Source organism: Nannobrachium achirus (assembly GCF_963921795.1).
Source record: "Nannobrachium achirus genome assembly, chromosome: 1".
Classification (NCBI taxonomy): Eukaryota; Metazoa; Chordata; class Actinopteri; order Myctophiformes; family Myctophidae; genus Nannobrachium; species Nannobrachium achirus.
In genome coordinates, this window is record NC_137810.1 from 67,155,945 (window position 1) to 67,174,428 (window position 18,484).

Genomic DNA, 18,484 nt, shown 5'->3' on the forward strand with positions numbered 1-18,484 from the left:
ATCTGTTGATATTGGCCACAAAGGATTCTCACCTTCCATGATAAATACAATGGGGGGGAAAAAATCGCTGTCATTAGCATTTGTTAGCTTCCATTCAGTACCACTACATGTTCATAGTAGTACAATGCTAAACTACTTGCTGATGTAGTGATACGCGGAAGCGGGGATTGAACCCGGGACTCCCACTCGCCAGTCCAACGCACAACCAGTCGTGCTAATAGGGCTGAGCCCGATTAGCAGGGCTGTTGTCGCTGGTTCATGGCTGATACTAACTGTGGGGTGCTACATTCACCCCGCAGGTCTTTTGGAGCGCGCCCTCGCGCTTCACACATCACGCCGCGGACCACCGCACACGACGTGGCACTGTTTCTCCTCACAAGGGCAACACGCTCCTCATCCTGCCGACAACGCCAGATGTAGTGATACGCGGAAGCGGGGATTGAACCCGGGACTCCCACTCGCCAGTCCAACGCACAACCAGTCGTGCTAATAGGGCTGAGCCCGATTAGCAGGGCTGTTGTCACTGGTTCATGGCTGATACTAACTGTGGGGTGCTACACTAACATTAGCAAGACAACAAGATTGCAAAGCCATATATATTATAGTCTTGACTGTAGGCCTACCTTTCACAATTAAATGTTGCCTTTCATCTGGAGAAACTCAACGGAGATAAAAATATAACAGCCTTTCCATCAGTATTTCCAAGGTGCGCGGTCCACTAGTTGAGAAACACTTGTGCAGAAGACGGCCTCGCTTAGCAGTGACATCATAGACTCCACTGATAGGCCAACGTGCGCTCCTGCTCCTGTTTAAGTTCTGTTATTGTGTCTATTTCTGCAATTTCTGCTTTTTTTATACTAACGTTAATGTAACGGATAGATCCGCTGCTTAGTGCCGCCATCTTTGTTATGATGAAGGGAGAGAGTCGGTTGCTGTGTAGAAACGTCATCAAAGCCCCTATTGGCTTAGGTGCGCTGTCAATCACAGAGCCCCCGAGGGCCGACGCTGATTGGCCCGTCAGGCTTTTGAGGACCTATAACCAGCCCACATTCCAATCATTCCAGACTCTCTTGCAAGAAACAAATGAAATGGTTTCTGGAAGAGGGGCGGGTACGAGGCTATGTGAGAACAACATCGACGACTGTCCTGGACACGGCTGTGCTAACGGAGGAACCTGCATGGACGGAGTCAACACCTACAACTGTCAGTGCCCTCCGGAATGGACTGGTAAGGCAATGGCCTCGTCTCCCGGGGGGAGGGGGGGAGGGCTGTCACAATTATGACATAATCGTCTAATCGCAATTATTTGAGATAATCGCAAATATTTTGTCATAATCGTCATAATCGTGAATGTTTGAATAATGTTCATACATTTACAAACATTTTCAGAAATAGTGGAAATAGCAGATCTACAAGCTCACAACGCGTTGTGAGCTTGTAGATCGGCTATTTCCACTATCAATGTTCTTTTTTAAGTAGAAAGTTGCCAAATATGTCAGTAATTTCTATGTATATTTAGGTTATGTGTCATATCTACCATGTGCAACTTCAAAGCCTAAAGGCCAAACAGAAATGTAATTATCAACCACAAATACACAATTAAATCGCTAATCGCAATTATTTGAGTGACAATTAATCGTCATGTAAAATGTCATAATCGTGACAGCCCTAGAGGGGGCCCGGTGTGTGTGTGTGTGTGTATGTGTGTGCATGTGTTTTCTGTGCATGCATGCATGAATGAATGAATGAATAATTACATTTTCGTGTCTGGCTGCCTTTCACAGCCCACCCCTTACGGCGGTGGTTCTCAAACCTTTTCATGTCAAGGACCCCCAAAATGGTTCCTGGAGAAAAGATGGATTTTACGGATTAAAACACATCCATGACTTAGCCTTGCAGTGATGCTTATCCAACATCGACTCATAAGTCATAAATAACATTTGAATGACTTTGGAGAAAATTAAAAATTAAGCTATTAAACAGGTTTTTGCTTAACTTAGTGGTTCTCAAAGTGGATTCCAGGGACTGTGGGTTCCTTTATGGGGGTCTAAATTGACCCATACAAGTCTGTAACTCTGACAGCATACAAATGGAACCAAATTAACCCGAACGGGTCCATTTGGTTCCATCTGTATACTTTCAGAGTTAAGGGGAGACCTTGAAATGTAAAAGTTTGAGAAACACCGGCTTAACTTATACGCCATTGCACGCAAAAAATAGTCGATCTTCAAGCTCGTAGATCTTCATTCATGACTCCTCCTCCTCCTCCCGCCCCACAGGTCAGCACTGCACAGAAGACGTGGACGAGTGCACGCTGCAGCCCAACACCTGCCAGAACGGCGGCACCTGCAGCAACCTCATCGGCAGCTACGTGTGCGTGTGCGTCAACGGCTGGAGCGGCCCCGACTGCTCGGAGAACATCGACGACTGCGCCACCGCCGCCTGCAGCCCGGGCTCCACCTGCATCGACCGCGTGGCCTCCTTCGTCTGCTTCTGCCCCTACGGGAAAACAGGTGTGTGTGGGCCAGCGGGGATCAAACATCGCTGTTGTGTTCTCTTTTAGAAACTTACGGTTAACATTCATAACCCCACAGTTCTCCTGATAATTTGGGTGAGGGTGGTCACATCGAAACAAGTATTGTAAGAGAATAGAAGTTTTATCTTGATTCCCAAGGCAGTTTACATTAGTCCTGACCGCATGGATTAAAGTTATCAGTGGCCAAGAAAGACTGATTTCTGTCATTTGGATTCCTATGAACGCAGTATGTCTTCTTTCCGTGGAAGCATATTTTGCAACGAAAACAGCCTATCTACAAGCTCTCGATGCGTCTGCAATGCATAGAAGTGTACACTTCTTTTTTTTTTAAAGATTAGTTTTTGGGGCTTTTTATGCCTTTATTTGATAGGATAGTAGACTGACAGGAAATGGGGAGAGAGATGTGGAATGACATGTGGCAAAGGTCGTCCGGATTGGGAATCGAACCACCGGCGACGCCAGCAGGCATCATAGCCTAGTATGTGGTATGCGCCTTGACCACTAGGCCAGCAGGCGCCCCCAGAAGTGTACACTTCTACTGTATGTTGGTATGTCGTAAAAGTGGCTAAATATGTATTTTTAGACACAATAAGACACTACTTGCCCCAATAAGTCACATCTGCCCATGAAAGATTGCGGTGCATCTTGGGAATGGCCTTATTGTGTCTAAAAATACATATTTGGCCACTTGTACGGATGCCCCCACGCACTGAAATTAGACGTAAAAAACCTCTGTAAATTGTTAAACCAAATTACATCAATACCTTGACTAGTACAACAACTGGTATTGACTAGAATGTTTACTTGACAGCATTATGCTGTTTTGTTTTGAATATATTGGCATGGGAACTGGACTTTTGATGTCAATTTTTCTAAGCAAAATGCTGTAATCAGGGGAAGGGGGTACTCGGCTTCAGAAATCAGTTTAAGGGTGTACTGCAGCCAAAGAAGTGTGAGAACCACTGGTCTAGAACATGTTACAAATTGTGTTGATTGTTTAGGAATCGGCGCTAGTGTGTGTGTGTGTGTGTGTGTGTGTGTGTGTGTGTGTGTGTGTGTGTGTGTGTGTGTGTGTGTGTGTGTGTGTGTGTGTGTGTGTGTGTGTGTGTGCGCGCGCGCGTGTGCGCGTGTGTGTGTGTGTGTGTGTGTGTGTGGGATGGGCTCCTTTTCACACTGTTTCACAAATCACACATTAGGGACTTGGTCATACAAACAGTTTCAGTCGTGAGATTTTATTTTGCTTTAATCCATGATGAGACGACAGACTCACTGAGTCACTGAGAAGACCGTTTCTCTGGTCTGGCATTGTGTTTAGATCCAATAAACACTGCGGGGGTGGGGGGGTGGGGGGGTGGGGGGCGGGTCTAACGATAAGCCAATCAGCAGCGCCACAGACCGTAGTCAAGCTGTGTGCGCAGCCAAGAGCTGACAGCTGAGTTGACTGGTAATAAGGAGTACTAATAACATAGTTTGGGGAATTATCGCTCTCTTTTCAATGCCCGGGAATCATTCAGTATACACGGTTCACTAAAAGGTTTCATTCAAATGATTCGTTCAGTGCTTGGCTGGAGCTCCACCTCCGTTCCGTAGTCTAGTCACGCTCACTGAACTGAAACGCAGGCAGACTGACTGACAGCTCCATGATCAACACATTCAAACGGATGTCCCCACAGGCAATGGGATCATCTAAAGTGAAGGCACTCGCTCTGTGTCGTGTACACAAAATATGCCTCATATTTCAATAATGTAATGTTTTACTGCGAGGACATTTCTTATAAATATACACGGTATATCGTCTCTGTCGGGTGGAAACTGTTACTTTTCAGGATTCAAATTCAAAAGTAGCAAATCAACAAGCTCAAAACACGTCGCTTTGCTACCACGTTTGGAGCTTGTGGATCTGCTACTTTTGTGTCACGCTGTGTAGCATGATAAAGTAAGGCCATTCATTTACAAAATAACAGGTTTCTGCCCGACAGACACGGTTTATTTTCTTATTGTCCCATGATTTTAACTGTACCGGTAGGGTAGAGGGTTCAGTGTTTTTAGGGGGGGGGGGGGTATTGCACAAGTTCTTACATATCGAAGGGATTAGCATTCATAGCACAAGAACAAATAAAGAGTGTTTCACATGCCTCAGACTGAGGAGGTATTGACTAGGCATGTAGACTTGGTTCAGAACAACAAGTCTATCCAGAATCGATGTTTCCCTGGGGAACGGATGATTTCACTGTACGCATCAAAGCCTCTCGCTGCCTCGCCTCCAGTCGCTGGAGGGAGACATGTTGAAATGAATCTGATCCAGATAATTAAAGCGGTTAAGATATACTTAGTGCTCCCTCCGTTCCCAACAGGTTGACACAAGTCGAAAATCACTTAAAATACTAATGGGATCCTAATGAAGCTTTGCCTTAAACAAAATGTGTCATGCAGTAGAAATGTCTCCGTTGAGTTTGAGGGCTTAATCCACATGGCTCAAAAATTGCCCTTTTCATTTTTTTTATTGTTTGTTCCTCTGTAATTTAACACATTTACTGAGGAATGTGAAAATGTAGGCTATCTTTTGCAGTGTGTTTCTGCATTTGAACTTGGGCAAAGTGGCAGCGTCTTCTCTTCATCTTCATCATGATATCGTTGTCGGGGTGGAAACCTCAAATGTACCAATCTGTTACTTTCAGGACTAAAACTTCGTAGGGAGTCGAAAAAACATATAAAGTTCAAATATGGAGATAAAAGGTTTCTGCCCAACAGCAGTGATATCTAAGTCGTTCAACCCCATTGTCTAACAATAAGAACGTAGCTGATCGCTTAACCCCAGTGGTTCCCAAACCTTTTTAGCTAAAGACCCAAAAAGAAAAATATTTGCCCGGGACCTGAACTAGTGAAAATAGCAGATCTACAAGCTCACAGCATGGCGTGAAGCTCCACGGGGAAAAGGGGATATTTACTCGCAACCCATAAAAATGTTGTAAACAGTGCTTTGGCTCAGTGGTTCTCAAAGTGGATTCCAGGGACTTTGTGGGTTCCTTTATGGGGGTCTAAATTAGACCCATACAAGACTGTAACTCTGACAGTGTACACATCAGTGTTGTTTTTGACAGCACATTTTTTATTTAGTTTTAGTCATGGTCTTTTGAATAAAATGTCTTTTAGTTTTAGTCATAATTTAGTCACCTGAAAAGTATTAGTTTTAGTCTAATTGTAGTCGACTAAATATCATACGATTTTAGTTGACTAAATCTACAGTTGATTTAGTCAACTGAAATACATTTTGACAGGCCTTGATGGCATCGTAATGACTGAAAATAGCGTGCTGAAAATAGCCGATCTACAAGCTCACAACGCGTCGTGCTGCGACATGTTGTGAGCTTGTAGATCTGCTATTTTCAGTACGCAAAACCAGAGATCAACCAAATATAAAATTACTCTCTTCTCCACTAGTCCCTCCCTAACGTTTTAGTCTGGTTTTTATTTTGTTGACGAAATTGTCAATATATTTAGTCTTAGTTTTAGTCATCACAGATTACTTTTTATTTCGTTTTTATTTCGTTTTCGTCAGTGAAAAAAATGCAGTCGACAAACATTTTTCGTCATATAGTTTTAGTCAACGAAATCAACACTGGTAGAAATGGAACCATTTGTATACTGTCAGAGTTGACATGTAAAAGTTTGGAGAGAGGCCGAGCTGGAAAAGTGGCATTTGACATGTGCTAGACATGTGCTGTTCCGAAATGGCATATGCCGTTCCCAAAATGGCATATGTCATTTCAAAAAGTGGCATTTGGCATGTGCTGTGTCCAAAATGGCATATGCCGTCCCGTAAAGTGGCATTTGGCATGTGGCAAGTGGCATTTGGCATGTGGCGATTCCATAATGGCATATGTTGTTTCCAAAATGGCATACGTCGTTTTCCAAGGTGGTAGATGCAGTTTCCAAAATGGCATATGCTGTTCAAAAAAGTGGCTTTTGGCATGTGCTGCTTCCAAAGTGGTATATGCCGTTTCCATAATGGCATATACCATTCCAGAAAGTGGCATTTGGCATGTGGCGCTTCCAAAATGGCCTACGCCGTTTTCCAAGGTGGCAGATGCTGTTTCCATAATAGCATATACCATTCCAGAAAGTGGCATTTGGCATGTGGCGCTTCCAAAATGGTATATGCCGTTTCCAAAATGGCAAATAAAATGGCAAAATTCTTTAAGCTAACAAGTGTGGAACTCAATAGGACTATAGCCGTTTTTGATAGACAATGTACAACAAACAATAGTGTAGTTAGTTATTACGGGGTATATGACCAATTACTAGGTTCAGGAGCAGTATGCTTTATCGAGGAAGGAATAATTTAGATCACAGACCATGGCTAAGGTTTTGTAATAGCCAGAAGGCTTGTATTAACATCATAAAATAGAATGTGAGATGAACAAAACAATTACATTAATCACAGAAAACATGAAACAAATCAATAAATGACAGTTGAAAATAGCAGATCTAGAAATTCACAATGCATCGCAGCACGACGTGTTGTGAGCTTCTAGATCGCTATTTTCACTTCAGCATGCAACCAATAGTCAGGACATTGATAAAATCTGGGAATAAATTCCTTACCAAGACATTTCTTCATAGTGGGAGAAATATGTAACAAAAAAAGGCAAATGTGTTCACTTACGTCAGAAAGCGTGAAAATTTGCACCTAAGGGTATTTTTGTGCGCTGAATTCAAAAATTGACGGTCCCAAGCACTTTTCCCATGGGATCTGGTGGCTCTCATTCACTTACCATACTAGGGAAAAAAGACCCCCCAAAAAATCTTCTTCAAGTAGCATGTGAGGGGTCAAACTAGCTGTTTTTCGGGATTCTGAATCCATTGCAAGCATTTGTTTTGCACGAAAAACATTCCTTTCCGAGAAATGGACACAACAAAACTTTGAAAAGTGATGACTCATCACTAAACCATAGTTTGTGGGGTCCATTTCTTGCCCAAGGAATGTTTTTTGTGCAAAACAAATGCTTGGGATGGATTCAGAATCATGAAAACCCCCTAGATAGACCCCTCACATGCTACATATAGAAGATTTTTGGGGGGTGTTTTTTTCCTAACCCTAACCCTATGGTAAGTGAATGAGAGAAAAGTGAATTCGAGAAAAGTGCTTGGGACTGTCAATTTTTGAATTCAGCGCACAAAAATACCCCTAGGTGCAAATTTTCACGCTTTCTGCCGGAAGTGAACACCTTTTTCACATATTTCTCCCCACCAATGTGTTTGTAAAGGTGTCTAGTAGTAACCCATCTAGCAAAGTTTAAAATTCAAAATCCCTAGGAGAATTGTTGACTAGCTATGGTAAGTTTGGGTCTCATTCACTTACTATATACACTATACTATAAAGGGAGAACTTTACAAACACATTGTCAAAGACATTTCTTATGTATGGAATGTATTTCCAGATTTGACATTATTCTGATAATATTCCCTAACTACAAGTGCAAAATCAGCCATTACAATGCCAGTAAGGCCCACCAAAATACATTTTAGTTGACTAAATCAGTAGTTCTCAAACTTTTTGGCCTTCAGTACCCCATTTTCCAGATTGCTGAATCCAAGTACCCCCTTTAATCGACAACGTTTTGATCATGTCAATATGTTGAAAATAAAAGTAACTTATTGTTTTCTATTCATTAACAGTTGCAAGTCAAAATTCGTACTTCATTTGGTTTAAAGATTTACAGCAGCACATTCACATACATTTGTCAAGTTTTATTGTTAAACATATCAGTAAAATCAATGTTTCCATTTTCCATTTCTATCAATTTCCATCTAGCAAGTCTCCTCTGTAGTACCTCTGCGTACCCCTAGGGGTACACATACCCCCATTTGAGAAATACTGGACTAAATCAACTGTAGATTGTCGACTAAAACCGCATGATATCTAGGTCGAGTAAAACTAGACTAACACTCAAACATTTCAGATAGCTAAAATAGAACTACTACTAAATATTTTTTATTCAAAAGACTATGACTAAAACTAAATATAATTATCAAATCAAAATACCTTTGTTTCCCAAAAACCTTGAGCAATCAATATACCAAATCAAATATTCACAAATAAAGTGATCACCTTATCAGTATTCACAATTTCACTTAATCACTTGTATGCAGAATCTAATCACTACTAATAAGACGCCTCAGGGTGACATGAAACCTCGCCCATCGTGCCAATTCTTGACCACAAGGATGTATAACGGACCAGTTAACCATAATGGAGCTGGGGATGTAAGGGATGTACTGTATAGTACATCCCTTTTATGCCCATACATGGAGATCCCTGTCTGAGCCAGACACACAGATATGGGCTGTCTTCCTCCATATATGGGCATTCCCATATGAAGTCCTGTTAGATATGGACTTAATATTGATGACATCAGGGATTTATGGGCATAAAAGGGATTCTGTTAGAGTGGTTCCCATGACATGCAGTGGAGGAGCAGTCAGTACAAGTGAGTCTCACTGTGTGCTGCAGTGGGGGGCGCTCTCCATTCCGACATGCTGCCATTCAAACATTACTTCAAATTGTCTGAGTGGTAGAACTTCCATAGAGGTTAGGGTTAGTGTCGGAATGGGGGAGGGGGGTTGGTCTGAATGGCAGCATGTTGGAATGGGGGGATGCACCCGCTGCAGTGGCATATTCACACCGTGGCCATATTGGATCACATGACTTCCTGGGATGGCAGCCTGGCTGCATTACAAACCATTGTGAACAATGGAGCGATGGTCCCAAAATATGCATGAGTTCTGTTCAACCAATTTCTTTTGACCAAATCGACAAATTGGCAGATGACATCAACATCCCCAAAATGATTAAATAGAAGGGCTACAGTAACAGGATAGATTACATCCATGGTAATGATATTCAAGGTAAGTTAGGTTGCAACCTTACTGTGTACAAAGACTTGCTATCTGTGCAGTGCCTGTTCCACCATGTTAAATATTTGTTGTTAGATTGTTCCCGATTAATATGAAAAAAATCACGATACAGTAATATTAACTATATGATGGCAGAGCAAGCACTAGTCTGCACACATACTGTAGCAAGTCTTTGTACAGAATAACATTGCAACCTAACTACCAAGAATATTGTGGATGTATGTACCCTTCTATTTAATCCTTTTGGGGATCTTGATGTTGTCATCCGCCCATTTGTAGATTTGGTCAAAAGAAATTGGTTGAACAGAACTCATATTTTAGGACCATCGCTCCATTGTTCACAATGGTTTGTAATGCAGGCTGCCATCCAGGAAGTCATGTAATCCAAGTTGGCTGTGGTGTGAATAAGGTCTATGTGCTGTGTGCCCTACCACACTACCACGTGATCAATCTCTTTTCTGACATGACCGGTTTATAAAACAGGGTCATATTTTTACAAATTAGGATAATATTTAAAACTTTAGAATATACACATAAAATGATGTCTTCATCTTACTACTAATAGGCCTAGTACGATTACCGTTAGCTGGAATGCACAATGAAACTGTAGCCATTAATGTTAGTCAGAGGCTGCTGCTGTGCTGTCACAAACACAACAACACACCAAGTCAATGTTCACTGAATTCACAGGCATTCAGGATCATAGTCTCACAAGCACCAAAATACAGCCATTTCCTCAAAAATAGAATGTATAGCCAAATAAGAAATGAAATGAATCTGTTCACAATCATCAATCTTGTCTTTTTCTCTGTCCAACTCAAATTGTTTGTTTAACAGGTTTCATTCTGCTGGTCTGTGCTCTCCAGCATAGCTGAATCACATCACCTGGGCTGGTGTTGCCTCTTTGTTCAATTAGCTCATTGGCTTCACTCAGAGCACTTCACTGGGCTCTTAAAAAGACAGTAACAAGTGCATGAAAGATGAATGTGAAAGCAGCATGCCTATGATATGAACTTTTCAAGGACTTCTATATTAAATACATAGTACAAGAAAAGTAACTTTAGCTAAATGTTTGATACAGCCCTATGCCCATTATACAAATGAACCGGGGTTACGAAAGTTATTGTGTTATTGTGGGGAAAGCTTCCGCTGAAAATAGCCTATTGACAAGCTGACAACGCGACACAGCGTGTTGTGTTGTGAGCTTGTCGATCAGCTATTTTCAGCTGGGGTTTTTCTCATAAAAAAAAAAAAAAAAAAAAAAACGATAATGGGATTTAAGTGGTTAATAAACCTATAGGATTTAAAGCCCCAAAATTAACACTCATTTTACTATAAATGTCTCTGTGTGTACCTCTGTAAGTAACCACCAACTTCGATTCGTCCCGATACATGGTTGTCCAGAACCGGCGGCACAAAAGACTTTACTCAAGCTCTGCCACTGCTGGCCTCAGCTTAAGTCCCCGCGCCAATTGATTGCCATGGCAACCCCTAGCCTAAGCAATCCCCACACCTGCAAGCTCATTACTTCATCAGTCAACCTCCCACAGGCACTGTGCACACCCTAAACATTTGGACTTGTGAGTATTGCCACAATCTATCTAGGTCGTCCTCAGACGAGCCCTCCATCGTTGTTTCCAGTCATCTCGGTTCTCCATACATCTGGCCAGCTCATTGGTGTTCTGTGTCCCTACGTCTTCCTTGAGTATGTCCACGTATGTTTTTGTGGGACGTCCTCGCGGCCGGTGCCCGTGTGTTGGCTCCCACAGTACCAATTTGCTGGCTGGAAGCTCCTGGTGTCTTTGGCAGTGTCCTGCTAGTCTCATTCTTCTGGTGGCAATTTTCTCGCTTACCTTTGGTATTCCCTCATACAGGCTCTCGTTTGTAACATGTGCACTCCTGTTGATGTTGAGTACTGCACGCAACATTCTAGTGTAGCACCCGTCTAGAGACTTCTGCAGGGTTGGCTTCAGGGTCCAGCATTCACTGCCATAGAGGAGAACAGACTCCACCGTTGCAAAGAAGAAGCTAAGTTTGATTTGGCGGGGGAGGTTAGAGTTCCATACACTGTTCATGCCGTTCAGGGCCCTCCAAGCGAGTGCCTTCCTTACTTTAAGGTCTTTCTCAGTTGAGTCGACCCATGCGCCCAGGTACTTGAAGTCCTTGACTTCCTTCAACACAGCTCCTTCTGTTGTTGTCAGAGGTGAGTGATCAGGTAGGTTATAGGTGATAACCTCAGTTTTCTTAGCGTTTAGCCTGAGACCAACTTTGGCACACTCTATCTCCACCCTGTTCAGGAGTTCTTGTGCTTGTTCCATGCTGTCGGAGAGCAGGCTGATGTCGTCCGCATAGTCCAGGTCTGTCAGAACTACTGCGGGATGCCGTCTTGACCTCCTTGGTGTTAGCGTGAAGCCAAGCTCTTGTTCCCGTCCCCCTATGGCTTTCCTGAGCGCATAATCTAGAACTATGATGAAGAGGTAGGGGGCTAGGGTGTCTCCTTGCATTACCCCAGCTCGGATGTCAAACACCTCACTGCTGCCATCTGGGGTCACCACTTTGGCCCTTGTTTTTGCGTACATGGTCTCGATAGCCCGGAGAATGTTGGGAGGGACATTGTAGGCCTCAAGGATCTTCACCATCTTGCTTCTGTGGATAGAATCAAAAGCCTTTTTGAAGTCAATGAAGCACAGTACAGCTGCTAGGTTGTTCTTTTTCACCTCCTCTATTAATCTCCTTAATGCCAGGATCTGTGCTACGGTTGTTCTCTCCTCTCGAAAACCATTTTGGTTCTCTCTCAGGTGAGGGTCGATGGCATGCCGTATCCTGTTCAGTATCATTCGGTTGAAGACCTTAGCAGTGATACATGTCAGGCTGATGCCTCTGTAGTTGTCTGGCTTTGAGAGGTCTCCAGCTTTAGGCACCGGGATGATATTAGACAGAGACCATATTTCAGGTTGCTTGTTGTGCTGTAGAGCATTGTTGCAAAAGTCTAGGATGAGGTTGTCTAGGTCGCAGTTCTTCAAGACCTCTGGGGGTATGCCATCCGGCCCAGCACTCTTTCCCTCTCTTAGGGTGGATTTTGCCCTGGCGAGCTCGCTGATTGTGAAGGGTCCATCGTCGATGTTCAGGCCCTGGAGGACTGTCGGTATATTTTCCTCCTCTCCCTCTTCCACTGATGTTCCCAGGAGCCTCTGGAAGTGGTCGAACCATGTTGCCACCCTCTCCTCTGGACTGTGTCCTTCCACCTGGCCCTCCTTGGCCCTCTTCCGCCCTGTCATCTCATTTATTACCTTCCAGGCCTCCCCGTATTGCCTTTCACCTTGCGCTGCCTGCACTCTTCGCACACTTTCCATCACTTCTTCCCCTTTGATGGCGTCGTAGGTGCTGAAGAGAGACTGTTTGGCCTCGTTCAGTGTCTCGCGACCCTCCTCTGTTGGTTCACGCTCAAAGTTGAGTCGTGCTTCCTCCATCCTGCCTCGTGCTGCTACAACCTTCGGGTGTCTGGACCGTGGTGGTGCTCTTACTCTGTTCAGCACTGGCACGCACAGTCTGGTCGCCTCCTCATTCGCTGTGATGAATCTCCCATATTCACGGCTGGGCTCCTCTCCCCTATCCAGCTGCCGAAAGCGCTTCCTGACTTCCTCCGAGTACCTGGTTTGGAGGCCCGGATTGGTCGTGAATGCCTTCCAGTCATGCCGAATCTTGGGGCTTGGCTTGGGGACCCTGAGGCTCAGTCGTACCCTCATGGAGACCACACGGTGGTCAGAGCCTACAGAGCTGAACGTGCTGTATGGCTCAGCGTTCAGGATGGAATTCCTCCACTTTTGCCTCACTAGGATGTAGTCCAACTGGTATAGCCTAGGTAGCTCCCCAGGCCTTGAGGCTCGGTCTCGGAAGGTCCATCTCTTCCCTGTTCTCTTCCGGAACATGGTGTTCGCTGCCAGGAGCTGGTGTTCCATGAGAAGGGCTGTGAGGTATGCGCCGTTGCGGTTGGTAGACTCATGGTATGGGAATGGAGCGTCCTCCTGTCCAATCCTGGCGTTGAAGTCGCCAAGGATTGCCAGGAAGTTGTGCGCTGGGACACCTCGGACTGCTGCTGTGAGGTCCTCATAGAACTTCTCAACATCCTCATGCGATGCCGTGTTAGTGGGCGAGTACACCACTAAGACTGTTGTTACTGGGTTACCTGCAAACTCAGCCATTAGGATCCTTTCGGTGTGCTTGTGAACCCGTCGAAGGGCCCTGCGCGCCAGAGAACCCAGCATTAGTCCTACACCCCCTGTTGCAGCCTGGGCCCCGTTTCGCCACGCAGATGCAGTGATGAACGTGCGTTTCTCCACTTTGCGGTAAACTATCTGGTCAACTATCTGGTCATCAGTGGGGTCAACAGTGTGGACTCTTCTGTGTTCCTGGACTCCCAGGATCTCTACCCCCTGCTCTTCAGCACAGTGTGCCAATTCCACCAGTCTAGCTTCTTCTCTCACTGTGCATGCGTTGAAGGTCCCCATTACAAATGGTCTCCGACAACGCATGAGTGCATTGGGTGGGATGCTGTGGTCAGACAGAACCCTCCCTCGTTCCCGTGGGTTTGAGGTCCTGTCGTCATGATGTCCTCCGGAAGGAGGACCAGCACCACCATCCGCCGCGATGCTCCTGTGGACTCCCGCCGCTGGAAGTATAGGATTTGGGATGACTTTGTTCTTCATGGTTGGCTTTTCAATGCTAGTTTAAGGACTGTGGGGTCGCAAATTCTCACAGTCCTGGTTTTTACCTCAGAGTGACCTTCTCCTAGGTGGGTTGCCTACCATGGCTAGGAGCCCCACCCGCCCCGACTGATAGCTCAGATTGCTGGATCTGAATGGTCCACTTGCTGATGTTTTAACTCACTGGATGGCTCTAAATCAATGAAAGCTTCTAAAGTGTTGAAGTAATCACCTGAGAGTTTCCAGCTGTGCTCCATGTGTCCCTCCTGAGCCATGACTGTACAGGCCACTCCAATGCCTCCCTTTATAAGCAGTGTGACATGCTCATTGGGGGGAGGAAGTGGGAACAGGCCAGCCACTCACAGAGTCAGATCAGAAACAATGGGGTTTACAGCTAAAAAGCTCCCATAGATACCAAACTAGCTAACTCAGTACAATTGCAAACTACCTTAATCACCTGAGAGTTATACAGAACTAGCTAACTCAATACAATTGCAAACTACCTGTAAGCTCTAAATCAATGAAAGCTTCTAAATGTTAAAGTAATCACCTGAGAGTTTCCAGCTGTGCTCCATGTGTCCCTCCTGAGCCATGACTGTACAGGCCACTCCAATGCCTCCCTTTATAAGCAGTGTGACATGCTCATTGGGGGGAGGAAGTGGGAACAGGCCAGCCACTCACAGAGTCAGATCAGAAACAATGGGGTTTACAGCTAAAAAGCTCCCATAGATACCAAACTAGCTAACTCAGTACAATTGCAAACTACCTTAATCACCTGAGAGTTATACAGAACTAGCTAACTCAATACAATTGCAAACTACCTGTAAGCTCTAAATCAATGAAAGCTTCTAAATGTTAAAGTAATCACCTGAGAGTTTCCAGCTGTGCTCCATGTGTCCCTCCTGAGCCATGACTGTACAGGCCACTCCAATGCCTCCCTTTATATACACCACAAAAAGGACGACAACAGGCATCCAATGCTCCTGTTGCATAACAAGGTGAGGCAGCATTCTGTATTGACACTGTTCTAGTGTACCATTAATCTTATTTTTCTTTAATAATATTTTTCTTTACTCAAAATGCACTCCTATGAAAGACAACACACTCACACACACTCCTCAAACTGATTGTACTGCTGATTAATGTATCTTGGTAAGAGCTCTGTGAAATGCAACCAAATGGACCCTCTCAGAAATTAACAATTGTAAGTTTTCGCTTCAAGGAGGAGTCCTGTGTACATTTAATTGTATCTGTTTCATGTGCGAGCAAAGAAAATAAGCTAATCTGCATTTTAGTCAAGGAAACATTCAGTGTATTAATGTCCAGTTTGCTCATTCACAACTTTTCTAACCAATCCTTCTTCTGATTGTGTTATTTATGAGAAGCACTGATTGTGTTATTTATGAGAAGCCTATGACAGATGTAGCTATTGTGGTGTTTTGTTGTTAATGGGGATTATCTGATGTTATGATTATGAAAGAGACACTTAAAGCTATAATGAGTTCAGTAACATACTGCACACACTCTTTAATTCTCTGGGAGGAAAACGACAGACACGGTTGGTTGGTTCAAGATTGTATTAATAGCTTGTAATTAAAACAGTAGGCCATGTTCCATACAAATGTCCATCAAAAGGATAAACACCTGAGAATAATGCAACTTGTTTTCCATCAGGGTCATGATTCATCTGTGCCTTGTTAGTTTTTGGACTCCTTTTGGTTAAGACATTCAAGTCCTGAAGACAATATGGCTGGTAAGTGGGCTATTGCTTACATTGTAATTGATCTACAAGCTCAAAACATGTTTGAGCCTGTAGATCTGCTTTTGCTACTTTGAATTTGAAACCTGAAAAGTAGCCGTTTTGGACATAAGCTCAAATGGCAATGCTGATTTAGCATTGATTTAAATTGTTCCAAGACCATACATCACATAAGATTGCATTACATTGCATTTCTGTGTTCAATGTATTGTATTTATGGTGATAAAATAGGCTGATATCAGGACAGGAATTTCAGGGGGGCCACAAAGGCCATGGCCGTGTTGCCCCACTGTTTAACTGCTTGTACCCTACAGTAAATATAGGCTTTGAGGCCACAGTGAACTTATGCCCCACTTTCTTCTGTCTCTAAAAATGTAGACATCCCTGTCTTAAGACACCAGTGTATTTTAATTTTAAAATCATCCTTAACAATTATATGAAATAAATTATTGAAATTGACTTGATCTTTGATTTGATGACCTCATGCCCTGGCATTTGGTCTTTGTGGCCTTGCACCTAAAATGACACATTTCCAGGCCTGGCTGATACTAAAATGACTTCTAATTAAATATTAATTCATTTTAATTATTTGTAATATCCATTCATTAAATTATATATTGTTGGTTGTCAATTGCAGGCTCACATCAGGTTTTTTCTAAAACCGACGAACTGAAGGCTTGCGCTTCAGAGCAACAATGTGTGTTTTGTCATAAGGAACAACTGGGCAATGAGCATCACCTATTAAAGACCCATTACAAAGGCGCTATATTTTTTTTGGATCAACAAACAGGTAGGCCTATTGTTATGACTATGAATTGCTAAACAGTTTGGAAGGGTATGTGTTGTGTGCATACTGTATGTGAGTGTCTGCTTGTATGCCAAACAGCTGCGCCATTTTTGTTCTACTTCCGGGCCTCTCACTGTGGATCGGGTGACTGATGCTACGAATGAAGGCTTTGTTCTATGTAGTGTACAGTGGTTCTCAACCTTTTTAATTTGAAGGACCCCCATACCTCTGAGAGGGTACACAAGGAACCAAATTAACCCGTAAGGTTCCATTTGTACACTCTTGAGTTCAGAGCCTTTTCATTCTTTATGTTAGGGAGGTAAGTTGTTATGATTAATGGTCCATTTGTTTTGTAAGATATATTAATTTCCATTTAGCTTTGAAAATGTATTGTTAATCACCATAGCAATTACAAATACAAGCCTGTTTCCTTTATTACAGAGAAATTTGTGGCAAGATGTTTCTGTCCAGAAAAAGTTACAGACAAAAGATGTCATTACCACTGTCCTCTTCCTCCTTGCGAATACAAGGTATTCTCAAGGGACAGTACTTTGAAGCAACACATGAAGACACAACACAGTAAGTTATTTATAAAGTACATGATTGTCATTCAATAATATTTCATATATATATATATATATATATATATATATATTATATATATATATATATATATATATATATATATATATATATATATGTGTCCCAGCACCCCCAGCAGCTAGTCATCTCGGGGACTGTCATTATTCCCTGTAGCCAAAATGATTTTTTTTTTTTTTTTGCTCTTTTTTTTTTTATGCCACAACAGCATCTCATAATATCTAGGCTACATTTCACTTAAACGCCAGAGCTTAACTCTGCATGTAAATAAGACTTTTTTTAATTAATGTGAGAGATCGGTACATAATTCTGTTAGTCCTCCCAGTTTATATTAGCTAAAATGCTAACTAGCCAGCCTTTGTTAGCCGTTTGTAGCCAAATGCGGTAATATCGGGACTCCATTACTTAGCGAAGCAACCCACAGTATTTATCCCATTAATTTAATGCCACGTGTGTTCCAAATGAACAATTATTAACCACGTAATGTATGATTTTGTGTATTATTATTTATTATTCTTCCGCCGTTCTTGACTTCCGCTGTTTCTTCTTCTACGCTGGTGAAATGATCCTGGAGCGGCCTGGAGACGTCTGTGACGTATGCTCCGGTGCGGAAGCTTCCTTTGTCACTGAGTTAGCTTAGCATTGAATAGATCAGTGTCGTCCTAAACTATCTAATTCTAACGTTCAGGGTGTTTGTTTTTTTGGACAATAAATTGACAGCCAAGAAAACATGGATGGAATGCAATCGTTCACTCGCCGTCGGAAAGTTGACTTTAGAGTAGACTATTCTGGTTGACTGGCTATGAGTGGCTAACGGCTAACGCTAGCTAGCGTTAGCTAGCGCTAGCTGCAGCGCTAGCTGCAGGCTATAAACAAATAAAACGTGACCCAACTCTATTGTTGCTCTCTTCTACAAGCTCACAACGCGAGGCGGTTAAGCCTGTAGATTGTGTTTTATTATCAGGTCAAATAATCCTTCTGGCTGAAGTTACACAAACACTGATTATGCTACATTTAGCACAGTTAGCCCTGTTGCACACGTAATAGGTTCACTTCAACCTCGTGTTGAGCAGTTAATCCTATTTGCTACGTACGTCTACAAAAACCTTCATATTTCAAAGATAACGTGCTTACTGAAGTCTCACAGATGTCACAGTATGGTACGCTCAAGCAGAATTACC

The 18,484-nt window shown here is 43.2% G+C and overlaps 1 protein-coding gene across 1 annotated transcript in view; it reads left to right on the forward strand.

Moving 5' to 3' along the window:
• Positions 1-1,088: 1,088 nt before the first annotated feature.
• Positions 1,089-18,484, forward strand: part of LOC308289535 (uncharacterized protein) — a gene marked incomplete at its 5' end in the record, with an annotated part of 138,822 nt that continues 121,426 nt past the window's right edge. The window contains 2 exons of the mRNA XM_080731239.1: positions 1,089-1,227; positions 2,280-2,513. Of these exons, the coding sequence (XP_080587365.1) occupies positions 1,089-1,227; positions 2,280-2,513 (373 nt within the window). The remainder of the gene's footprint in view (positions 1,228-2,279; positions 2,514-18,484) is intronic.